The sequence below is a fragment of the Neovison vison genome, chromosome 12, assembly GCF_020171115.1.
Source record: "Neovison vison isolate M4711 chromosome 12, ASM_NN_V1, whole genome shotgun sequence".
NCBI lineage: Eukaryota > Metazoa > Chordata > Mammalia > Carnivora > Mustelidae > Neogale > Neogale vison.
In genome coordinates this window covers 115,081,007-115,107,987 of record NC_058102.1, presented here as the reverse complement: position 1 = coordinate 115,107,987, position 26,981 = coordinate 115,081,007, and the positions used below count along the sequence as shown (strand labels likewise).

Below are 26,981 nucleotides of genomic sequence, written 5' to 3'. Positions count from 1 at the left end.
TGCAGTACTGCTTCACGAACTGTACACTTGCTTATGTGTATGATATGTAAATATACACAGAGACAGAGAGAATGTCCAAAAGAGAAAATGAGAAACTTTCAAGAAAGGCCCCTAATAAAACCACAATTACAAAAAAAAAAAAAAAAAAAAACTTTCCATAGAAAGAAAATCCGGAAATTTTTCCTATACTTAATATCATGTATGAAAGTTATTAATAATGAAGATTTCCAGAAAGCATTTATCAAAATAAGTCTAGTGATTCAAATAAACTAGAGCATAATCATACTAAAAAAGAAATTCTCACAAACCACATAAATTATCTCTAGATAAAATCCAATCCTCAAAGAAAAAAAATTAAAGTATGAAAGGTACACCACTACTGAGGCATTAATGATTTTTAAATCTTCGTATGTGTATTCATGCAATATATACTAATCATATGGCTAATCAAGTAGCAAGAAACAGCTACTGACTTCAATCACCATAGATTCCCAATACAAAACAAAGTATCTAAGAAACTCCTTTTCTTCCGAGCTCTTTGTCAAAGCTCAAAGGTTAATTCAGTCTTACTGTTAGACTCTAGATGGCACTCGAGGAATAACTCAACAGGACTGAATCCACTCCTAGGTCTATCCCCCTACTGTCCACTAGAGGGTGGAACATTTGCGCATCTCCTTCTGAGCTTGCTCCCCTTTCCCTTATCCTTCAAGGCAGGATCCCGGGAGGCAAGGCACACACGCGTTAACATGGAACGGATGGTTCCAAAAACTAAAAATGGAAGTTTTGAATCTTGTGTGGACCAAATTTGAAGCCAGACTTTGATTTAGATACCGAACTTCTCCACCCTCAACAACAACCGTCTATTCCAGCTCTCTCAGAAACATCCTAAACTTAATTATAAATAGCTAGTGATTATTGACATGATTATTGACACAGATTGAGAAACTGGTTTGGAAATCCAAAAACAAAATCTAAACATTAAAATGAACACATTAACAAGGGCAAGGCAAGATGGAAGGAACAATCTTCCTGTTAAAGTAGTAAGAACTCCATTTCTAAGAAAGAGTGACTTTTGCTCCAGAGTTTCAGAAAACACATTTACCACAGCCAAGGCACCGGAAGCCAGCGGTGAGAAGACCAAAGGTGTGTTGCTCTGCGACGGCATTCACTACGGGACTTCAAAAGCAGCACAGTGATTTAAAGCTGCCTTGTTGTCCTCGTAGTCATCACTGAGCCATGGAACATTATACAAAAAGAGTTTTATTTGACACTTTCTGGCACTGAAAAATGCATGATTTAAGAAGACTCTGTACCTCGCTCTATTTGAGATACATCTGCAGTAGACGGTTTGGAAGCACTGAAGGACTCATATATGGGTGTCAGGGGACCAACCGAGGGTACCCATCTTTCCAGTGTAGCCAACCAGACAAACCCAAAGACTGACAGCCCAATCCCCAGCCCCGTGGACTTGGTCCTGATAAATGAAGCAGCATGGTAATGTCAACTACTGTACCCATGTTCAGTCTTAAATTCCATAGGAAATACTCATTATACTGTGATGATTTTGTTAAAACATCATAATAAGCTCTGTTCTCATTTGTGGGGCCTGAAGGAAAAAAATACCTGCTGTTTTCATGTTCTAAGGTCACATAAAAGGGAGTGAGAAAAAAAAGAAAGAAACATAGGAAAAAGGGAGTGAGAAACAGAGACTTTCTGAAAATCAAGGAAGGAAGGAAAAGCAGCACACTGATGCTGCCACATTTTCTCCTTCATCCCTCCACATCCTTGGCGGACTTTTGATGGATACAGATTTTCCCCAGGCAGCCTGGGGCAGTCAAGGTGGAAAGATGTGCGACAGAGTAATTGCCACTTGCCCATAGATCAAAAGCAATGAAACAGCTGAGCGACGGACAGCTGTCCTCGGCCACAACTACAAACGCAAACAGCAAGGGCTCTGGGACTGCGCTTGATAATCACAGCTCAGCCAGACTTCTTGGCCAGATCAAGAAAGTTCAGGTTCCAGCAGCATAAAAACACCCTGTTACACAGAACCCTTCCTAGTCGGTGAGCGTAGGTCTGCGGAGGGATTCTATAAGCGCTCTCTACCCAATACAACCTGCTCAGCCCAGGTCACACTTTATGGCCCCCATACTCCCTAAGTCCACGGAAAGTGTGAACTAGAAAGTCTCTCTCACAGTTCACATTTATTTGAGTCACTTCAAAATCCTATTAGAGCTGAGAGAGAGAAAGGAAAAAGACAAAATTCTCTTCCTCCAAACCTAGCTTTAAAGGATTTCATTATTATGACTAACACAATATAAATGTCTTCAAATCCAGGTAGAAGGGACCACTGTTTATAAAGCCTTCTGTGTAAAGCTATACTTACATGTAAAAACGAATATTTCGTTTTCATGAAAATCAAGAGAAGAAGAAAAATCCTATTTGCCCAAAAGGGCCTTCTCAAGGCAAACACACTTTGTATTAACTCATTTCTATTCGTTTCAACAAATACTGAGAGCTTCTTCCATCCTGGGGAAATTGTTCTAAGGTGTCAGGGACATAGCTGTGAATCCAGCAGATGAAAACAGGAGACAGAGTTAGGAGGAGGAGAGGAATACCTCTGACTATTAACAAAACTATGCGTGGTCAGGGGGAAAAGGTAATGATTGGCTTAGAATTACTGAAAAGAAACAGGACCTCCTTTACTGAAAAGAAACAGGAGACCTGTTTTCCCACATTTTGATGAATCGTCATAGCATCGGCATAAAAAAGTGAATTTTAAAAAATATTTTACCTAAGGTACCAAGTTCCTCAGATGCTCTTCAAAATATAGGTAAAAAACATATTCCAAAGTTGTTTATTAAAATTTGGCTTTCCGGGGTGAGGGGGCTAGGGAGAGGGTGGTTGGGTTATGGACACTGGGGAGGGTATGTGCTATGGTGAGTGCTGTCAAGTGTGTAAACCTGGTGATTCACAGACCTGTACCCCTCAGGCTAATAATACATTATATGTTAATAAAAAATTAAAAATTAAAAAAGTTGGCTTTATATCCTATAATGAAGATAAAAGTCTACTATGAAGAACTAAAAATACACTCTACAACAAAGCTACTTATGTATTCTACCAAAAGATTACACTGAAAAGCTATCCAAAGCCAGATAACCAAAGAATGACTGTTACTAATAAAGTCATGCTTTGGGTTACAGGGACAGAGATTCTTTTTTTCAACTTTTTTTTATAACTGACATACAATATTGTATTTCAAACTCCTAAAGAACATTAAATTCAAGAAAAGTAGAAATACCAACAGGCTGATGTTACCATATAATGCTGCAAGATATACTTAAACACTTGGGTTAGTAGAAATTGAAAAGGGTAAAATCCCTGCCAAAATATGATTATATGTATTTCCAAATCAAAGAGAATTGATTTTTTAAGCCCTAATGTCAATCGTTCCAACCATTAGGAAGATCGGCGTTCGCTGAGCTATGACTGCAGTTAGAATCCAGAAGCAGCATTCCTAAGGGGAAGGAGAAGTGGGTCATAAGCTTCAAAAACATGTTTTACGGTTTTAAAGATACAACTCTAAAATCGACATATGGCGGTGGAGGTGGAAATCCTGGGATTAGCTACAGACGGCTTTTGTTCCCAAGGTTAACTGCTCTCCCTTTCACCACTTACACTTATTATTTATGCAAACGTTTTTATTTTTCTCACCCACCCTCATGATCAAGAACAAAACTGAAGGTTTTTAAAGCACAAATCAACAAAAATTACAGCACACTTAGTTCCCAGCCCAGAATGGGAAACAAAATTTACCACCAGCCGAGCCCCCACTCTCAGGGAGCAGCTACATGTTCCCACGTGGCAGACACAATCATCTTTTTTTCAATCTGAGAGAGACAGGTCCTCTCTGTGGTCATGTATCCATTGGTTTAGAATATACGTTACGTGCCCTCCCTGATCAACTGCACTGTATCCACCCCATTTTAGTGTGCTCCCTGTGGAACAACTGTTGCTTTTCAGAAAATATAAACTGATCCTCCAACTACCTAAGTTCTTTTTTCAAAAGCCTGTCCTGGTTATATGGGGATGTAGGGAGCCTAATATCTGAAGGAAGGGCTGTAGAGAAAGCTTCACTTCACTTCATTCTTTCCAGAAAACTGTATTCAACAGTCTTTTCTAAAAACTACCATGAAGGTAATAAATTCCATCACAGAATTTATCACCTATGTGTACTTCACCGACGTGCACTTCACTTCACTGTATATTTAGGTCTTAGATGCTCTGAATTCATCTCTTTTCAAATCCACGATTACTGCAGCCTCCTTTTAACTTGGCTGCCATTTCAGAACAAACCCCCTTAATCAAAGAAATGTCAGTGGAGAACTGTGGACTACAATTAACACCTAGTGGTTGACACAATATTTCCCTAAGAATAACTAAGGAGAGCCTGCTTCCATGCAAATCAGAAATCTCTCAAACTGGGATAGTGTGTTTTTGGAAAGAAAACTTACCTGCCCTAGGACAATCGTAGGGTAGGAAATACTTAAGGTTTATATTTTTTAAAACTAATATTTTGAGTACAATGATATGCACCTAATTGCATGGGTAAAGCTAAAGTTAATATTTTAAAAATTATATGCTACTCTTGAAAATATGAATTCTATTTAAGTTTAGAAAATATGAATTGTATTAACTGAGGTGAGAAAAGCAAGAATATACAACTTCACAAAGTAAGAGTAATAATAGGCCAAATTCGATAATCTTTTAATATCCACACAGCAACGTCCCAAAATGTACCAAGAACACATTTCCCTCCAGAGGGGTGGGGGGGATAGGCAAAATGGATTAGGGGGATGGGCAGATCCAGGCTTCTGGCTACAGACGAAGTCACATACAGGAGAGGTAGAGCAGAGGGAATGCAGTCGATGACTGTGCAATGGCGGGGTGCAGGGACAGGTGGCAGCTACACCTGGGGTGAGCACAGCGTAAAGAACAGAGTTGCTGAACCACTACCTCATACACCTGAAACTGATGTAACAATGTGTATCAACTCAACCTGGATTAAAAACAAAACCCATTTCTCCTTTACATCTGGGTAACAATAGTAGCCAAAACTATCTTTACAGCTATGATTAGGAAACTATTCTGGTATGGAAGTGGGGGGGGGGCACCCTTCGAAGTTGTCCACAGATACACATTCTACTTTCCATTTAGCAATCTAAGTCACTCTAAGAAGAAAAACAACCACCTGTATAGTAACCACTTTATAAAAAAGAATTGTTATATATTCCTAACTCATTAAATATTCTAAAGCAGTTTCCTATTGGCACTTACTGAGAACAGATGTTTTATTAGTGTCTTATGATCAACAGGGTTTTATTACGCCAGACAAACCTGCATTTTCTCGTGGACAATATGGGGCACATCTATAATGGAGAGAATAGCTAGCATAAAAATGCAACTTTGTGTACAGCACTAGACGCCGATTAGCTGTCAATTTTCCACATGTGGCTCTTAACATGGAAAACTGGTATGTTATCTTCTCATACACACACTAGACAGTGCACATTTCTAGAAAGTTGGTTTTTTTTTTAAAGATTTTATGTGTTTATTTGACAGAGAGATCACAAGTAGGCAGAGAGGCAGGCAGAGAGAGAGAGGGAAGCAGGCTCCCTGCTGAGCAGAGAGCCCAATGCGGGGCTTGATCCCAGGACCCTGGGACCAGGACCTGAGCCGAAGGCAGAGGCTTTAACCCACTGAGCCACCCAGGTGCCCCATTTCTAGAAAGTTTAACAGAAAACCCACCCAATTTCCTTTGCTGTTTACTTGTGCAGAAGTAACAAGGGGTTCAAAATAATCACCTTTAGGCCCTAGAAGATCAAGGCAGCATTCCTTATAGTTCTGGGTATTCTACTGACCAAGGAAGGCTTTTTAATAAAGTGCAAACTGTATATCTAACTTAAAGCTCTTAAGCTTTCTTCTTGAGTTTTTTAAAGATCATCTAACTTTGAGTTAGTTTTCCCACCATTAAGCAACTTTGTCAGAATGCATCATTCTGCTACTTCTACATCTAGATTGTAATTTTATATATGATCAAGATCTAGAAGTCAGCACATACAGATCTACAGGTAAATAACCTCCGTACTGGTAGTGAAGTAAATGACTAATCCACACACACAGGTCATGCACATACCCTGATGCACGGATTTCAACTATTTCCTTCAAAACCAGGCTCTGCTTTGGCTGAGGCAGATTTTTCAATCATACGTGCTTGAAATTCAACCCCTTGCCTTGTGAGCCCAGCAAACTGTCCAATATATACAACACTTCAGCTTCTCTTACTTTTCTTTTTCCATTTAACACATGATCACTATTTTCGCGAGAACTCTCAGAGGTATCATTATACTCTTGTTCTAACTGTAACCTCCCACCTCCCCCCCAAAAAAATATACAGAACAATGATTTTGATGCTTATAATTTCCACAGAAACCTTTGCTCAAGCAAAGCGATACACAAAACTGAAATTATACGGTTGCTTAAATGTCACATACTGGCATCCAGCAAAGAAATGATGTTCTAAAGAGAGGATGTATCTTGCTTGAGGGGGAAAAAAAAACCCGTGTCTTTATCTTCATTAGTGTTACACACTCTCATCCATAAATTGACCCTGAAACTTTGTGCAGGAGGCCTAACAGAGCTCTTTATCTACACTGCCAACGTCCCCAAGCCCCCTCCAAAAGACCACATCGAGTCTTTAAAAGAAAAAAGTAACACATTTTACCAGACAGCTTAGATGTTAATCATTTAAAAGGCTTGTTTATAAGAGCAGAATACCATGCCTACTATTACCACCACTGAAACTACAAGTAATTAGAAGTAGTTTAGGACAGGAAGTTAGAAATGCTCAGCAGAATTTAATTAAACAAATTGGATTTTGGCAGAGAACTACACCCTACTTCTATAAACAATGCCACAGAATACTTAATGACAATGCAAGGCACTCATATTTAAATTCTCAATTATCAAATGCCAACACATAGGCCCCCACCCTTGAGTTCAAGCAGAGTTTGTTTTTTTTTTTTTTTAAAGATTTTATTTATTTGAGAGAGAGAGACAGTGAGAGAGAGAATGAGTGAGGAGAAGGTCAGAGAGCGAAGCAGACTCCCCATGGAGCTGGGAGCCTGATGTGGGACTCGATCCCCCAACTCCAGGATCACGCCCTGAGCCGGAGGCAGTCATCCAACCAACTGCGCCACCCAGGCGTCCCTCAAGCAGAGTTTTAAATTCGAAGCTTCTTCAAAAGGGAAGAGAAAGGATTCTGCCAACTGAATTAGTACCCTTCATTTCCTCATTCCTTGCTGGTATTGGTTTCTGTATACTCGACATAGAAAGTTTCCTTTCTTAAAAACAGGCTTTACTCTGTGTCCTTAACTCAAACTATATTGGTCTGAACATAAACAATGCCATACTGAAATGATTCAGGATTGTTCAGAATTCTTAACCAACAAATATCTATTATGGTTGTGATTTCTGCTGGAGGAAATACATTGCAGAGATTTGGAATGTCTCAGGTCTTGCTCTGCTTCTAACAAGTCAGTATTCGCCATAATAATAAGGAAAAGCAAGGGAAAAGATAGAACTAAAACTACTCAAGATTTAGCAAATCTTTAAATTAAGAAATCTGAGGACCAAAGTATAGAATGGATGAAACAAAATAATTCCCAGTGCCCACCTCTACAGACCACTGAGAGATGTTCTAAAACACAACCGATCATCAACTTCCCAGATAAATATTGGGCTGATTTTGAGCTATGAAAGAAGGAATTAGTTCTGAAGCATTTAACTGTAATGTTGAAAAAACAATTTTTCACCAGTAGAGACATGGATATTCTTTAATTGAGCTCAAGAAGAACCATTCCACCAAAAGGCCATGGGGGTTGGGGGGGTTGGAGAACACAATCTATGGCTCTAGTCCAACAATAAATTATAAAGGAAAAAAATTGTATTTTGTGTGTGGTGTGTGATTATGTCTAATTCTTCTCAATTATTATAGTCTGGTAATTGAAAAATAGCTCCAAACATAGTAACATTAAAGAAGGGAATCTTTCCATTTCTAACACAGTACTTTTAAAAGACATGCTAGGCATTATTTGGACAAGTTATATATTCAGCACATAAACAGTAAAACAACACATCAAGAAAGCACACAGCCAGAATCTCTTCCTAACATTTCTATTTCCATTCAGTAGCCTCAAAGTATTTTTTAGGAAAAATAAGTTTAATTCCAAACAGTCTTCTGGAATAATATTCCTATGAATTTGTATAAATATTAATTTGCTTATATTCTAATATTTTGTTTACGCATAAAAGTCAGTGAGATGTTGGGTAACGTGAGGGTCCTCCCAGAACAGTGTTTTAGTAGGAGACTTCATATTAGTAATCAATCTTCCGATAACATCACAACCTTGTGTTGTAACACACGGTAAGCAATTTAAACCCACATGGTAAATCAATAAACATACACACAAACAATAAACATCCACAAATGCACTGCAGGCACAGAAAACACCGATACGATTTGTAGCTATAGAACAATGTTCAAAGAAATTAAGAAACTTTTTCAAAAGAATATTAAGAAACAAACACAAGGAATGTTAATTTTAACTCCAAAGGAGATATAAAGGGATCAGAAATTTCTGTACCAACCTGCCTTTTGCTGACTTCTGACGTAGCTCTTTTGAGGTTTGAAGACCTTGAAAACCTCAGCGCTTTCACTGAATCCTTCCGAAAGGTACCAGAAAAAGTGTAGTACCTCTTTGCAGGTTTCCTCTTCAATCTGTCTGCCATCTCGATCCATTAGAAACGCAAAATCCACAGGGACTCAGATTCCAAAACTAACTACAGAATAAAAGGATTCCCAAATAAATAGTCGCCAAAACCCAGACACATGATCTGTGTTTTGCTGTCCTCTAGGAAGGGTAACTAACTGAAAACAGGTGGGCAATATAGGACAGAATCGTTCCACTTAGGTGACCCTCAATGGAGACACAAGCTTTGCATATGGCAGCATTGGTTCCGGGCTCACCAGGGAGATCAGCAAGGAGCTCCACCACCCCCAATGAAAACAACCATCACCAGTTAAACAGGCCACAGGTAGTCTGTCAGGAGTAAAACAGGGTGTAGCAACACATCTTCAAGTCAGCAGGGTGTGAGTAAACACACCAGGTTCAAAGAAGTCTCCTTAACTCATTCCTTGCCAAAACCGACAGTAGGATAGGATCAAACCACAGCTCCTACTTCAAAACAGGAGCCCTCCTAGCACAATCTGTCAATCTCCTGGAACATTCTCTTCTTCCAGTGAAAAAGAAATGAAGTGATCAAGTCTCAAATATCCACCTTTTCCCCCCAAATATACACCTTTTACTCTGAAAAATACAGGACAAAATATGCACAGGGAAAAATGAGTTAGTTGTCTGGAATACCTCTCCTGTGTCCCAGGAAGGAGAGGAAAGGTGCTCTTATGTCCTTTCCAAAGGCATCAAGAGCATCTTTTCTTCACTTTATCTCAGGTCTAATTGAACAGACGCTGAGTGTGAGGGGAGATCACGAAAGTAAGATACCCACGAAAATAAAGAATTAGGTTTCCAGTGAGTACGGGACATTACAAATATCTGCAACACAATTAATACTCATTACTATAAATACCAGAGTCTCACAAAACTCAACGCTTCAGGACACACACAAGCCTAACCAAGGGTTTACTTTCAAGGTCATATTTTTTAATTTAGCCACAATCTTAGGAATTTACTATTTTTTAAGAAGTATGCATTGTTTTTAAAAACACATACATACCAATTATTAAAGAAACTGCAGAACCAAACATTAGCCTATACCAGAATACCTCACTGATAAATAATGCAAACACAGAAATTTTAAAGGCAACACTATTTAACAAAGAGTTACATACTATGGTGCTGTTGAAAGCGTCACCCCAGCCTCCAGGGAAGTACAGAAATAGAGTAAGCTTTTTGGAAACTCTTAAGCAATTTGACAGAATTCTTTTATGTCCGTTAACTCTAATCACAGATGAAACAGAAGCAAGCAAAACACAAGATAATTCTTCCTTGTAATTAATCTACATTGTATTTTATAAAAGTACTGGAATGCAAAAAGAAAACAAATCCAATCCTCCACCAAGACAGTGTGAGGGGCAGAGAGATCTGTTGTGTTAACAACTGTAGAAGGGAGACGATCTGAAGAGAAGGCTGATTTTCTGGCAGAGAGGGAAAAATCAGAACTGGCAATGGGGAGTTAAGGAAGCATTTATACTCTGTAGGCTGACCAGAACATGCCTCCCAACTCATCCTAGCTGAATATCCCCACCTATATATGGAATATTTCCTACTATAATAGTACTCACAATTATTTTAATTTATACTAGGAGAAAAAGACACAACCAAATTACAGAAAATGGTCTTAATGGAAAAAAATTTTGTTAAGTGTTTTCATCTTCCTATTTCACAATGGGACTCCCTAAAGGTAACCCATTCCCTATTCATTTCAATCTCTCAAGTTTTGTAAGGAATGGAAGAGATGTTCAATAAATATGTCTGGACTAAATCAAAGAAAATGATGCTGTTATAGAAAATGGTAAGTGCAGTTTTGTTTCAGTCTCGAGTCCGTACAACAGAAATCTCTACACGTTGCTGCTAATAATGCCTGAGAACAAACAGTCACCGTTTGACTATCCCCTTAAAAAGAAATGTTGCTGATCAATTTTTCGCTAAGTAAAGAGGTCAAGCAATATACCAGATATTCCAGTGCAAGGAGTATCAGAATTGTGAAACCCGGGATGCAGAGCCTGTAATTCCCATATTCCAGGTGGCTTTCTAGTTTTATACTATGTGCTTTTTTTATTATATTAAATATGTACTTTCTAGGCTGGCAGTCATATGAATGCCTTCCAACATTAAAGGCTGGTTATAAAACTCACCAATTTGTAGTGGCTTTCAGAGTGTAATTTTCTGTACATATCTTGGATGTGATGTATCCAAGGATGGATGTCTTGTATCTAAGGAGCAGCCTCCCTGCATACTTCACAGCCTTTTAAACACCACTGTTTGTCTCAAAATCTGAATTTTACCTTATTTTCATTCAACTGTGTTAATTCAGGGGACCTTGAGTTCCTTTCCCACATTTTACATTAATTTCCTAACTAAAATTTACTAGTATTTTCCATCATAATCAAGGCAAGTATTAAGTCAAGGGTGTGTATCAAAGAAGAAACCAATAAAGGTTATGAGGTTATTATTACAAATTTTTGTCACGTGGAAATGTTATTTAAATACCATTTATTCTATACAGTGGTAACTTCCAAATTTGTGTTTCCAACTCTGATCTTTCCTTGAGTTCCAGACATCTATGTCTAACCACCTACGTGACACCCCTGCTTGGAAGTCTCAAAGGCATTACAAAATCACTTAAATGTCCCAATAGGAAGCAGATTTGACTGCCCCTAACCCTGTATCTTTATTCCATTCCTAAGTCATCTACTTAAATGCACCTCCCACAGTAAATGGAACTTCCATAACCCCTACCCTACTTGCTCCAGTTAAAACTCTAAAAGTCACCCTTAATACCTTCTTTGCCCTCATTCTTCACAGCCTGAGAGCCTATGAGGACACTACCATATCTATCAAAGGTATATTGATACATATTGATACAAAGGTGTTTGTATCTATATTAATATGTATATTGATACAATGCTGATACATATCAATAGTGATACATACATATTTATACAAAGGTGTAACCATATCCTGCCACAGTGTGTACTACAATTAGGTTGAACTCGATTTTTTAAAAATTGTTTTTATTTATTTTAACTAAAAAAAAAAAAAAAAGTACCCATTCTCACTTGCCCTCCTTCTAACCACCAATCTATTCTCTGTATCTGTAAGCTGGGGTAAGGGGTTGTTTTTTTTTTTATTTTCTAGATTCCACATATAAAGATATAAAGAGAGATCATATGCTATTTGTCCTTTTCTAACTTAGCATAATGCCTTTAAGGTCCATCCATGTTGGCACAAAGGGCAAAATTTCACTATTTTTAGGGTTGGGTAACATTCCCATATATATATATATATATATATATATATACACACACACACACACACACACACACACACACACACACATATATATGTATATGTACATATACATATCCCCTATATGTATATATACATATATATGTATATATATATGCCACAAATTCTTTATCTATCCATCCACCAGTGCACACTTTAGGCTGTTCCCATGCCTTGGTTACTGTAAATAATGCTGCAACGAACATGTCACATATCTGCTTTTGAATTACTGTTTTTGTTTTCCTCAGATAAATACCCAGAAGTAGAATGGTTGGATCACAAAGTAGTTCTATTTTTCATTTTTTAAGGAACTCCCATATCTTGTCCATAGTGCACCAATTTACATCCCCACAAAGAGTGCACAGGGGTTCCCTTTTCTCCACACCCTCAACAACCCTGTTAGTTATCTTTTTTAATAATCATCATTCTAACAATGTGAAATGACATCTTATTGTGGTTTTGATTTGCATTTCCCTAATGATCAATAAGACTGAGCATCTTTTCATGTACCTGTTGTCTTTCTCTGGAAAATGTCTATTTAGATCTTCTGCCCATTTTTTAATCTGACTGGTTTTTTGGTGGTTTCTTTCTTTTTTTTTTTTTTTCATGGTTTTTGTTTGTGGGGGGTGTTCTTTTGCTATTGAGTTGTAGGAGTTCTTCATTTATTTTGGATGTTAAACTCTTACCACATATATGCAGAAGCTTTTTATTTTGACATTCCAAAAAAAATTTTAGCTTTATTAGTTGATTTATTCTGGAATTACATTAGAATCAAAGGGTATAAGCCATGCCAATTTTCTTCTGCTTCTGATATAAAATCCAGGAGAAAAAAAAATCTGCTACTTTCCACATGATTTCTATCCTTGTGTGAATGAATAAATGAATGGGATAATCTTCTTTATCATATATAATTACTTCTCCAAAATTACTTTGAAAATTTTAATGAAGAAGAAGAAATCAACAGCTACCAATCTTCCTCCTTTTTTCCCCTTTATGTGACAATGGTTTATTATATACATGAAAAGCTCAATTTTACATATTTCATTCAAGAGATGAAAGGAAAACTTAAACTAGGTATTTTTAAAGATGCATATTATTATAAAGCAGCGTCTGGTAGCATTGATTCTGGAGTGCTTGTTTTAGACGTGCTATTTTTCTGGAGAATTTGTTATTGTTGACCAGGTAGTGTTTTAAGACTGAAAACAAGGCCTGACTCCCCAATGCCTGCCCCACAGCTGTATTCAGAGATAACTGACATGTAACACTGTGTAAGTTTAAGATGTCTAATGTGTTGATTTGATACACCTACATATTACAAAATGATTAATAGCATCACATAATTATCATCTCTTCTGTGTGGTGAGAATATTTAAGATCTACTCTTAGCAACTTTTAGCATTTGATATAGCATTATTAACTGTAATCACTATGCTGTATACTAGGTGCCCAGAATTTATTCATCTTAAGTTTGTACCCTTTGACCAATACCACTCCTCTGTTACCAGTTCCCAGGCCCTGGTAACCATAATTCTGGCTTTCTTTCTAGAAGGTCACATTTTTAGATTCTATATGTGAGGTCACACATGTATATTGTCTTTCTCTGTCTGACTTATTTAACATAATGCCCTCAAAGAGATTCATCCAATGGCAAAATGCCCTTTTAATGGCTGAATAATACTCCATTATACACACACACACACACACACACACACACACGGATGTGAGATCTTCCCAATCCATTCGTCTGTTGATGGACACTTAGATTGTTTCCATACCTTGGCTACTATGAACAATACTGCAATGAACCTGGGAGTGCGATACCTCTTTGAGATAATGATTTGATTTTCTTTAGAAATATACCCAGAAGTGGGGTTGCTGGCTAATACAGTAGTTCCAATTTTCACTTTTTGAGGGACCCCCCAATACTGGTTTCACAGTGGCTGCACCAGTTCCCAGTGCCACCAACAGTGCACCCGAGCTCCCTTTGCTCCACGTCCTCACCAACACTAGTTATCTCTTGTCTTGTGAGGATAGCTATTCAGACAGGTAGGAGGTGATATCTTACTGTGCTTTTAACTGGCATTTCCTTGATGTGTTGAGCAGCTCTTCCTCATATATCTGTTAGCCATTTATATGACGTTTTTGGAAAAATGTTTATTTAGTTCCTCTGTCCATTTTTAGATTGGATTCTTTGGTATTCTGCTATTGAATGATTTGAGTTCTTTATGTATTTTGGATATTAACCCCTTAACAGATAAATGTTTTGCAAATATTTCTTCCCATTCCATAGGCTGCCTTTTCATGTTTTTGATGAGCAGAAGCTTTCTTACTTGATGTGTTCCCACTTGTCTTGTTGCCTTTGTTTTTGAGGCCAAGTCTATTTGTGCTTTATTTTTTTTAATGACATAGTCCTTGTTGGCTCCCAAACACTAAAAATTGAAACCAGAGTCACTTTTTTCTGTTCAGAAGAATATGCATATTGACAGTATAGTGGAAATCCTCTAATGTCAAGGATTAAAAAAATAATGTATTTCTTCCAATAACTATTACTGAGTAATAATTACCAAGCTCTTTTCAAATTGATAGAAATGTAAAAAAAAAAAACCATAAATGCAAGTAAACATTATAGAATATTTTTCATTAAAAAATACCCAAAGTAACATAGCTTGTTTTTTTAAATCATTAGAAACTAGTATTAAAAGAATGAGTGTTGGCGAGGATGTGGAGAAAGGCAAACCCTCCTGCACTACTGGTGGGAATGCAAGCTGGTACAGCCACTCTGGAAAACAAAAACAGAGCTACCCTATGACCCAGCAATCGCATTACTGGGTATTTATCCTAAAGATACAAATGTAGTGATCCGAAGGGGCACGTGTACCCAAATGTTTATAGCAGCAATGTCCACAATAGCCAAATTATGGAAAGAACCTTGATGTCCATCAACAGATGAATGGATAAAGAAGATGTGGGGTATGTATGTATGTATGTACATATATATACATATATATGTAATGGAATATTATACAGCCATCAAAAGAAATGAAATCTTGCCATTTGCAGTGACGTGGATAGAACTCAGGGGTATTATGCTGAGTGAAATAAGTCAATTATCATATGGTCTCTCTGATATGAGGAATTTGAGAGGAAGAGCGGGGTGGGGGGGAGGTCCATGGTGGGGTAGGGAAGGAAAAAATGAAACAAGATGGGCTCCGGAGGGAGACAAACCATAAGAGACTCAATCTCACGAAACAGACTGAGGGTTGCCAGGGCGGGGTAGGGAGAGGGTGGTTGGGTTATGGACATTGTGGAGGGTATGTGCTATGGTGAGTGCTGTGAAGTGTGTAAACCTGATGATTCACAAACCTGTACCCCTGGGGCAAATAACACATTACATGTTAATAAAAAATAATTTAAAATATTAAAGAAAAAAAAAAGAATGAGTGTTAACAAAATTCAATGATGATGATGGTAGTGATGTGACCAACAATGATGACGGTAGTTACCATTTACTGGGGTGTTATTTTTGCTAAAGAGTGCTGAATCCTTAACACAAATCCCCAGGTTTAAACTCAAATGTAACACAACCTCACAAAGTAAGTACAATCGCTATCTTCCATTTAGAAATGGGAAAACTGAGGTTAGAGAGATTAAATAATTTCTGAAGCTTGTGAAGTAATCATGGAGCTGGGATCCAAATACAGGCCATGTGGCTTCTCATCCCTCCAAACAAGATGCCCACCTTTGGTGAAGCAACATAAAAGGTGCAACAAAGCAAGAACCAAGCCCTGGCCTACAATTAATATGATAACTAGAAGAGTGAGACATTGTTCCCCACCTTCCCGAACTATGGGTGGCCCCAGACAGACAAAGTCTGGACTGCTTTCCCTAGGACAGCTATGAGCAGCCAACACTGTACAGGCTGTTCCCAACTTCAAAACTCCAAATGCTTATGAGAAGCCTTTCCAACTGGTGGACCATGTAGGAAGCCAATCACCCTTTTTTGTTCCCTTCCACAAGCACTCCTCACCACCAACACCTCTGCTACACCTGGCCCTGCACTCCCCAACCCATCCACCCACAAACCGAAGAGCTGCGGGCAAACCAGTACCCATAAAATATCTAAATGTTTGGAAATCATCTCTCTGAATTAATTAATTAGCCATGTGGTGCTCTACTCAGCATTTAATTTAAATATTTTCTTTAGAGCCTAACTAAAATAAATCCATTTAGGAGGAAATTAATGAAATCATCTAGTTAATGAAGTCTATTTAATACAAATCATTTCAATTCCAAGTCATCAAACTCTTTTATATCAGTCCTTCCCTCTGCCAATTCACATTAAAGTTTAAAAAGATGACTCTATTCTCAGTTATATGTAACACTGCCTAATGCTTTCTTCATTCTGGAACTAGGAAGTCACAGAATTATGGAGAAATTTAAAAACAAAATGAGAAAATCCCCAGTTAATCACATACTCCACTTCACTGCTAACACCTCCCTTGGCGACACCTGCTCACGGGGATCCCTGCGTCTGCCCTGCTCCTATCCATTTGCCCTCCCGCTGCAGCCAGAGGCAGTTCTCAAACGGACTCTCATCACCCACCACTCTGAATTTTCACGGACCCGTCCTGCGGATTCAGCCTGACTGTATCTTTTAGGCAAGTCTTGCTTCATCCTGACTTGGTCAGAATGCTTTGTGCCACCTTTTGTGGCATGACTCCTTATCTTCAGACCATTATTTGTTGGTAATTCGACATTTAATTTCTATGATTGTGTAATTCTGACTCTCATGATACACCATGAGGACCTCGAAAGGACAAACTGTGTCTCCTTTTGTTTGACACTGTATTACAACACGGAGCGTAACAGCTGGCTCAGAATGGGTGCTCAGTGAATTAGTTAAAATAACTAAAAGTCTTATTATCTTTCAAAGGAAATTATTATATGTGCTGCCTTTTAAAATTATTATTGTTATTGTTATCATCATCATTATTCAGAAATCCTAGTCTGGAAAAATTCTCTCACATGTTTAGGGATAACTAAAGGACTGTATTCACGGGCCAAGTCAACAAGAAATTGTGGGGGGGCAGGGGGAAAGAGTGAAAAGGAAGTTATTAGGAACCCCTCAGCCCACTCCTACCTCCAGGATACAGACATTCTAAAAACTAACTGACCTCATGCGGCAATTTAGTGTTCTAGTCTTGACAACAAAGGAATTTAAATCTCAAAACTTTCTTTTACCAGGCACACGCCTGGCGATGGGTTATGTAAGGAGAAGGATCGAGTCTTTAAAGAAATTAAAATTAGATTTGTTTCAATTATGAGCTGTGAGCTCTTGCTGTAATTTAAGCAACAAGCCATTTCTTCAGCGCTCATTCTTCAGGCTTATTCACGTTTTAGAAACTATTCCAGATCCAAAAATACATTCTTCATTCTCATCTAACAACTAGAGATGTGACTGTCTTCAGCATAAATAAAAACAAAAGAGTGCTTCTCTCCACATTATCAACAGCTATGGCACAGAATGTAGAACGCCCCCTTTAAAGGACATGTGTATACACGCTCTCCACAGAGAAGCACGATACGCTCCTACCGTCACCTCCCTGGACCCTGATTATTTTTCAGTAACTTGATGCCAAAAGAAGTAAAATAACAAGTTATACCTAGGTAGCAAAAAAATAACACCCAAAACAGTAGAAAACAATGAACTTTTAAAACTAAACCATGTCCCTTGCCTCAAAGTTGTACCAGACATGTATTTCAAAAGCAAAATTTATTACAACACATTTCAATGATACTAACATCAGACATCTGATGGGGCAGAAATATTGTGAACACAAGAGCACAAAACTACATCAGTTTCTAAGTTAGGAGAACGATGAAAATGTGTGATCTATACCTCAGCACTAGCTTCAGCAAACATGCAGAAATTAATGCTTGCCCATGATTCCAATAAATTTTTTAAGTCTCTTTTTCTCAACATGCTTTCAACTGAGGATACTGGCCTAACTGTCCCCCAGGAAACCCTGGGCTCTTCCCAAAAAGCAGCAACCAGCAGTCTCCACAACAATCCTCCACGGCACCTGGCCTCCAGCTCCCACTCCTCAAGCTCATATAAACTTCCAAAAAGTTTAAATTACTATTCCCTTCAACCCTTCTTCCACAAAGAGCAAAGAGCAGATGGTAGAAGACATTCCCTGGGTGCCTGGGTGGCTCAGTTGGTTAAGCATCTGCCTTCGGCTCAGGTCATGATCGGGGGGTCAGCCCTGGGACCAAGCCTCATGTAGGGCTCTCTGGTCATCTGGGAGTCTGCCTCTCCTTCTACCCCTCCCCACTGTACATGCTCACCGCCCTCTCTAATAAATAAAATCTTAAAAAAAAAAAAAAAAGTATTTCCCAAGGTCATCACAAAAATAGCACACATGACATCTTTCCTGGTCAAAACAAAATTACATCCAAGGATGACAAAGAAAATGCTTGCAACTAAGCACCTTGAGCACCACAGGTATGAAAAGGAAGACGGTAACATATGGAAATGGCTTTCTTCTTGCTGATCACACACAAAAAAGCACACTTCCCCAGCTTTAAGTTCTTGTCAGTCCACCTAAAATCAGTTTTAATGTTCTTACAATCGGTCTCAGGTGACTGGCATGCGAAGAGAAGTGAATACAAAACATTTTTCTACTGTAATCTATTTGGAATTTTCAAATTTTACTGCAGTACACAGAGGAATAGCAGGAATGACCTAGACCTATTTGAGGAGAACCGAGGGAAGGTTCACTAAAATAATAAATAAAAGATAACAAAGACCAAACCAGGAAGAAATTGAGACAAGAAACTGCTTGACACTCGGGAAAGCACATACAGACAAACACATTACAACAGCTGTTCTAAGAGGTCCTACAGATAACATGGAAACCATTTCAGTTTTTCATCATTTGGCAAAATGGAGAAAACTGAGAATGAGACACTAAGAGTAAATAAAACACGATGACCGTGTGCACACTAGGATTCTCTGTTCCCTATTACTTAAAAGCAGCAATGCAGAGTAGGGACAAACAAAACAAGGCACATTTATAGACACAAAGTAGATCTAGAATATTCTATCTTATAAAATCAAACCTACTCCAAGAACCCAAGACAACACATGCTAATGCCATTTTGAATAAACTTGGGTAAATCCTGGCCATTGGAATCGTGTAGGCACCAAAACAAAACTTCCTCAGTGCTGTGCATGAAACTCTAATAATTAAAGGATAATGAGCAAAACTAGGTACTAATTAGGTACTTCAATCTTCTCTTGCTATCATTTAAATTGTTGCTTCTTAATCCTAATATCTCTCTATGAAAATAATTTTTCAAAATTTCACAAATTCACAGTGATCTGGTATATAATTTACACCTTTTTAATTTTTCTTTATTTTTTATTTTTTTATGTATTTGACAGACAGAGAGAGAACACAAGCAAGGGGAGCAGCAGAGGGAGAGGGAGAAGCAAGCTATTCACTGAGCAGGGAGCCTGATGCGGGGATCGATCCCAGGACCCTGGTATCATGCCTGAGCCAAAGGCAGATGCTTAACCAACTGAGCTACCCAGGTTCCCCTGTAATTTACATCTTTGAAAGAAATTACCCCATTACAGAGACTGATGGCAGGGCCACTAAACCATGGTTTCAAAGTTCAGTGAGCCCAAATACCACCTGGACTGTTTATAAAATGCAGATGCCCAGGCCTGGGTAATGGAGACCTTATTTCCCCAGGCTAAGTATCTATCTGTATTTTAAACATGACCAGGGGATTTTCATTAAACAGGACACTTTTTAGAGCAATTTTATTGTGTAAGAGAACTGTAATGTCTTTTTTAACCTAAAAGAAAAACAGGTGTCAAAATCCTTACTCAAGAGTAGCTGCCAAAAATACTTGAAAACACTCCAGGATGATTAAATCAGAGTCAAATTTCAAAGCCATGGAAAGGAGCCATACAACTGACTACATGCAACCCTTCGTCTCAATAATGCATCTGACAAAACCATGAATGTTGAGTGTGGAGAGTCTGGATTCTTAATCATATATATATTTTTAGAGTTACAACTTCAAATGGGTCCTCTAAGAAGCTCATTCAAAAACTTAAATTGATCATATATACATATATATATGGATTTCTGAACATAAACACAAAAAATAAAAAATAAATAAGTATCTCTAAACAAATCAAACAATGATTTAAAAGTTCTTTCAGTCTGCAATACATGGCATTCTCTAACATTTTTCTATTTGGAAACTGAATTTAATCTGCATGGTATAAAACTCCCTGAAAACTTACTTCATTTATTAATATTTAAAACATTCTCCTTCAGGCGTGCCTCGGTGGCAGTCAGTCAAGCGTCTGACTCCTGATTTCAGCTCTGGTCAAGATCTCCGGGTCATGAGATCAAGCCCCACATGGGGCTCCACGCTCGGTAAGAGTCTGCTTGAGATTTTCTCCCTCTGTTTCTGTCCCTCCCCACCTCGTTCTCTCTTCTCTCTCTCAAATAAATAAATCTTTAAAAATGGAAAAAAAAAATACCTCTGATTTTTTTTTTTGTTTGTTTAGATTTTTATTTAGTTATTTGACAGAGAGAAATCACAAGTAGATGGAGAGGCAGGCAGAGAGAGAGAGAGAGGGAAGCAGGCTCCCCGCTGAGCAGAGAGCCCGATGCGGGGCTCGATCCCAGGACCTGGAGATCATGACCTGAGCTGAAGGCAGCGGCTTAACCCACTGAGCCACCCAGGCGCCCCATACCTCTGATTTTAATAGCAACTATTTTAGAAGATCATAATTTGCTTCTTCCTCCATTTATGTGTGCAACCTAATAGTTAATTGTGTTTAAAGAAGATTATTATTTTCAGTTGCTGCATAACAAATTACCCCAAAGACCTAAACAATAGTATCAACCAACTTAACCTAACTGATCTGTACAGAACACACAATCCAACAACTGCAGAATACACATTATTTTCAAGTACATATGGAACATGCACCCAAAATGCCATATACTGAGCCTAAAATAATAGTGCATTTCCAAAGATTTTTTTTAAATCCTACTGCCGAACATCTACATCTCAGTATTCTACCTATCTAAAACATGCACACTGTTAAGGTGGTTGATACTAGTGTTTAGGTCTTTGGGGTAATTTGTTACTCGGCAACTGAAAATAATAATCTTCCTTAAACACAATTAACTATTAGGTTAATAGCTGAAGCGCTAGGATGGATGGTGAGAACCATAATCTGTACTCCATGAACCCACAGAGCAGGACTGCGGTACCGTGTGCACATGAGTCCTCTGAGCTCCATGTTCTTGAGCCCTCCATCCTACCACCCAGCAAACCAAAGTCCACAGCAGGTTATCCCAAGCAACACACCAGAGCTCGGCCGACCACAGAGACAATCTTTAAAACACTCTGATTCACTCTATGGAAAGGCACAACATATGAACAGGAGGGTACCCATCTGCGGCAAAGCCTGTCTGTACACAGTCAAAAAGGAAACACAGGTGGAGAAATCCGGGCATGCTCATCAATGCTGCTCACAATGCAATAAAGCCAAAGATGAAAGTACACTGATGGCCACCTCTGCTTTCTCCTCGGTAATCTAAGTATCCAAAGTAAGAACCGCAACGAGTACACCATAAAACGAAACGCCATGCGCAGCTAGGAGGGCACGGCCACAATTAATTGACATGGAAATATATCGATAATCAACTCAAAAAAGCAGGCCACTGTTCAATCCTTTCTACTTTAAAGAAAATATGTGTCAGTATTTGAGCAAAGAGAAGAGTCAGGCCGCCAAACCCACCCCAGCAACACCAGGGAAAAGCTCTGGGCAGCAGCGTCAGGTGATTATTTCCTTCTTTATGTGCTTCTTTTTCTTCGCCAGGAGCTACGATATTTTTATATTAGAAAAAGCACCCAAAAAATAGGAAAGAAAGAAAACAAGGAAGGGGAAGGGAAAATACTGAAAGATGAATATAACATGAGTTCATCTCTTTGTAATATTATAGCTGGGCAAGGGCACCTGTTTGAATTCTTCATAAACATCGAGAGTTGCTTTAAGCTTTGAAGTCGAACCACACAATAATTTGACTGCAATTTAAGTTTCTAGGTAAGTGGATGGCAGGAAAAGGATCTGAGAGTCACCTTACACCCAGCTCACTGAAAAGCCTAAAAAGGAGAAGTGACACTAAGAGAAAGAGCAGCAAGTCAGACACGGGCAGAACAGTTCTGCATTTTTGATCGATGCAGGAGCTACACGGGACAAACCCCACAATGGCATGTGCTAGTGAATCAAATCTCCCTGAATTTACACACTATTTCAAACCTGGGATTTTTCATTTTCCTCAAGATTTCAAGAAAACATAGAGGATGTCTGCCAGTTCGGAATGAGGCACTGCGCTGTCAGGAAAGCAGAAGCCGAGAAGACAAGACAGCCGTGCTCGGCCATCTCCCAGCCAAGTACAGGCATGGAGGGAGGGTGAAGCCAAGGGTCAGCAACACGAATGGAGGGGAAGGGGGAGAAAGAGAATTGGGTTGGGGGGAGAGGAGGAAGGTGGGCAGCGGGAGGAAGGCAGAGACAGGGAGGGAGAGCACTTCCCGGGAAGAACCAGAGTGAGTATGAGACAGCTTCCCCACCCCCCAACCCCATGACGTGACCGCTGGCTTAACCTATCCTGTGCTGTGACACGTGTGATGACACACGGTGTGAGCAGCTGGCAGCCCTTCCATAACTTCATCACGACCAGAACCCAAATGAGGCTGTGGCCAAAGTCTGCTCCAGCCCCATCACCCCCTGACAATAATCATCTGACTTCCACATGCAAATATCCTGTCACAGATTCTTAAAGTATTGAGTGTCACGTCTCCTCCTCATTCCCTCAAAGAGCAGGACAAAAGGGTGAGAGCAAGTGAACACTGATGGGCCTGGGGGTGGTCCCGTTGGTGATGCCAAAATCAGAGGACACTGAGGATGGTCCTACAGTCCAAAAGCTCCCCAAGAGCAACACCAAGAAAAGCATGGCTTTTGGAACACAGAGCGCATCCGGGGAGGATGCCTGGGACACCTCTGCTCCCTGAGACGCCCCTGCTCCCTGGGACGCCCCTGTTTCCTGAGATGCACCCACTCCCTGGGGAGCCAGGTAGAGCACTGCCCATGCCCACTCTGGGACAGGCCAGTGCTCGTGTCAGAACTCAGAGACCTTGAGTTATCACACACGGAAACAGACCTCAGTTGTCAAGAAAGGGGGTCAGTTTGGTTAAGACAAAGGAAAAAATGGCAGGAGAAACTTTTAAAGAGAATTCCATTCAAAAAGTTGGAAAATTAAAATTCTATAACATAGTAATCTTAATAAAGCCCAGGTGTCAAGAAAAGCATTATACCGTAGAATTCAGTATAGTGGAGACTCACAATACTTGTTTAAAAAAAATAATAATAATACCAAAGGGAGTGACCCAAATGTTCTTTAAAGTAAGTTTCTAATTAGAAAGGGAAGTACTCCCACCTAACCACCCCCCCTTCTTCACTAAATGCATCCTGCATGGCTTCCCTGGATTTGAACTCACTCTGTCTTTATCGTCTGCTACATCACAGAGGGTATCGTCAAGGTCTAGTATTCCTCCATCTCCGTGTTCAAGTCGGTGCACCTGTATCCAGTAGTTTGGATCCTGTAGAGAACAGAAACATCAAATGTAGGAAGTTACATCACCAAAAGAATCTCTAACACCTGAGAATCACTAAAACGGAACTTACTAAAAACGCTTGTTTAAAAAATGCCGAATTACCAATCTTTTCACTTTCTCAGTGCTCAGAATGCAGCTCAGACACTACTTCTCAAAATTATTAAACACTACCATAAAACACTACTAATGCAAATAGCATACAGTTACTCTGCACCCACATTTATCCGGACTTCTTTCAAAGGAAAGTCAGTACTCAAATTGACTGGTCATCCACAGAGACTAGGTTTGTAAAACACATCTCTCTCTCTCTCTCTCTCTCTCTCACGCACACGCACACACACACACATGCTGTGGCATCCGTCTTCATTCTAGAGCCTTACGCTGCATGATTCCCAGATTACAATGTTGTCCAGAGTCCTTAGGACACCTGTTGCTATGGTTCCAACAGTGCTCCAGTGAGCCATCAAAGAACAAATTCCCCAAACAAACCACACTCTTACTCTTCCTTACCAAAAGATATTAATCCTCCAAGGGTAATCAGGTGTAACTAATACCCTGGGGGAGAGTAAAGAAAGCTGCACCCAAACATCATTCCCTAGCAGTCAGAACAGAGTCATCCTGCCCTCTGCTCTCCACCGCCCCCCCAAGAAAACTGTAGGATGATCTAATCAACTAAAATATTAACTTTCATTTCTAAAACCCTTTTAGTACACGATGAAGCAGACTGACCTCTAAAATGTGGCTTATAAAAACCTCTTCTTGCTTCCCTGTCCTCCCCACACTCTCCTTATGAGATCATAACCTAACAGCTTTTCTGTAACATTTGGAGCTACTCCTCTGAAATAAATTTCCTCCTAACAATTTTCTCAACCCCTTGACTTTTCTATTTCAGGACCTGCTATGTTCTAGCCTCTCTCCACCACAGTTAGTTCCCCTTTCACAGCCTGCCTGTATTAAGTCCTGCGTAACTGTCCCCCCTGCCCACTGTGGAGGCCCAGTGCCTCCTCTACGCAGGGCCTCACCTGATCATCCAGGCTAACCCTTCCCACCCCTCATGACACACCTCAGTCAGTCATCACCTTTCTTCCTGACCAGAAAGCCCCCAAAACAGTTTAGAAGTCTATCTCCAGTCTTACTGTTAATGTTTCTAAAAACCATAGTACTTTGGAAAATGGTACTCAGATGTAAATGCTGAGTCTTTAAAAGCTGTTGATACTGTATTTTTTTTCACATGCTAAAATAATTGTATAAAACCTTCCACTGACCCTACTTTACTCTTTAGTCACTCTACCAACTCTCTAACTCTCTTTACGGCAAAATTATTAACAGATTTGTTGTTTCACATTCTTCTTCTCTCATAATCCTGTTCCAATGAAGTTTCCTCCCCACCACATGCTCAAAAATGTCCATTAAAGTTACCAACAGTCTCCATATTGTTTAATGCAATGGTCCATTCTCAAGACTCATCGGCCTTGGTCTATCAGCAGAATGCTATATACTAATCATTCTCCTTCCCTTTCAAATACTCTGTAAACCTGGCTTATAATCTTTCAACTATCTGATCAAGGCTTGTAATTAGACAAGATCTTGTAATTAGACAAGATCAGTAATCTCAGAATTACTGAGATTCGGTTGTCTCCTCTCTCCAGAAGGGTCCTGATTCTACGGTCAACTATGCCAAGTAGCCATGACAACACCATGTCAGAACATTTATCAGGACAGCACTTATTAAATGCCACTCCATAATACGTGCTGAACAGAAACTGACTGGAGAGAAGAAACGGAGAAGGAAATCAGCACTAATCCCAAGAGAGCATAACACACACACACACACACCCCACAGATCTAAACAGGGCACATAAAAATGACCTCTTCCCACTAGAGTATAAAATCCAGGAAGGACATTTTTGCCACTGAGAAACACAGCTCGTTCAAACAGTAGCCTCTCTCAGATTTTAACTGGCAGCTTTCATCAACACAATTCTCTTTCAATAAACAGAGGATCTGCTGTATTTTCAATGGAATAGTGAAGCACCTCTAAGGAAAACTTTTCTTAAAAAGTTAGAGTATGTTTGTTGATTCTACTTTGGTAGTTCACCCTAAAAACTTTGAAATGTTAAAAGCAGAAACCACTGTTGTCCCAGCTATAGAAACTTAGAAATGTAACTGAACAAAAAGTTGTGATAAGACACTTTTAAAAATACCAATAAACACTAATTCTACAATAAATACACCTGTTATGAGGTTTAAAAACCAACAAGACATAACACTCAATTTAAAAAAATAAGAATCTGTCTCACTCAGGATTAGTTCATTTAAAATAACCAAAGATCTAAACACCGAACAATAGTTTTATGTTCTGACAACCAAAAATCCCTCACACACGAGCAAGAAATAAGAAATGACGTTCATCAAGGGGATGAAGACAGAGCTACCAAGAAGCAAATGTCCCGGCCAGACAAGGGTCCCCAACCACCGAGAAGAAATCCAGGGACAAAAGCACAGAAAGAATCACTGCTTCTCACCCAGTCTAAGAATAGGAGCAGGGACCTGACCTAAGGCTAGAGACAAAAAGGTAGAGGAACCATTTCTAAGACCAGCTGAGAATGAAAGTACAGATGTGTAATTTGAAAAAATGCAAGCTGCAATGAAAGGTGTTGCCCACTCTATTCCAGGACACAGTAAGAACAAACAGTATGGGGGAAATCCTAATGAAAGACTGGCCCTGCAAAGAAATCCTTCCAGCTCTACAGAGAGCATCATCGCATTATGCAACAAAGCCACGAGCTTCCGTGAGCTGTGACCTGTGGAACACACAGCCTCTGCCTATCTTACACCCACGTAAGCTTTAAGAAAAGTATCTGCCAATGGAAACCGTGGTAGCAGGCTCTTTGCAGTGACCATGTGTACAGCAATGGTCTATATCCTGTCAGATTTTCAAATGAGTATATGTAAATATAAGACTACAAAAAGATAACTGAAAACTCGTGTTAATTGGAAAATTAATTACTACTTGCAAAACACAGGATGAGAGCAAAAACAACCACCGCTGCCCTCTGTGAGAAATTAAAATGTATTAGATAAGACATAAACAAAAAGTCAAAGGAGGTAGAC

At 39.2% G+C, this 26,981-nt stretch overlaps 1 protein-coding gene across 15 annotated transcripts in view; it reads right to left on the bottom strand.

The window, feature by feature from the left end:
- The window catches only part of PARD3 (par-3 family cell polarity regulator), a 659,680-nt gene that overhangs the window by 514,883 nt on the left and 117,816 nt on the right, over positions 1-26,981 (bottom strand). For all 15 annotated transcript variants that reach the window (XM_044228092.1, XM_044228102.1, XM_044228097.1 and 12 more), the window contains exon 2: positions 23,751-23,852. In XM_044228092.1, coding sequence (XP_044084027.1) covers positions 23,751-23,852 — 102 coding nt within the window. The remainder of the gene's footprint in view (positions 1-23,750; positions 23,853-26,981) is intronic.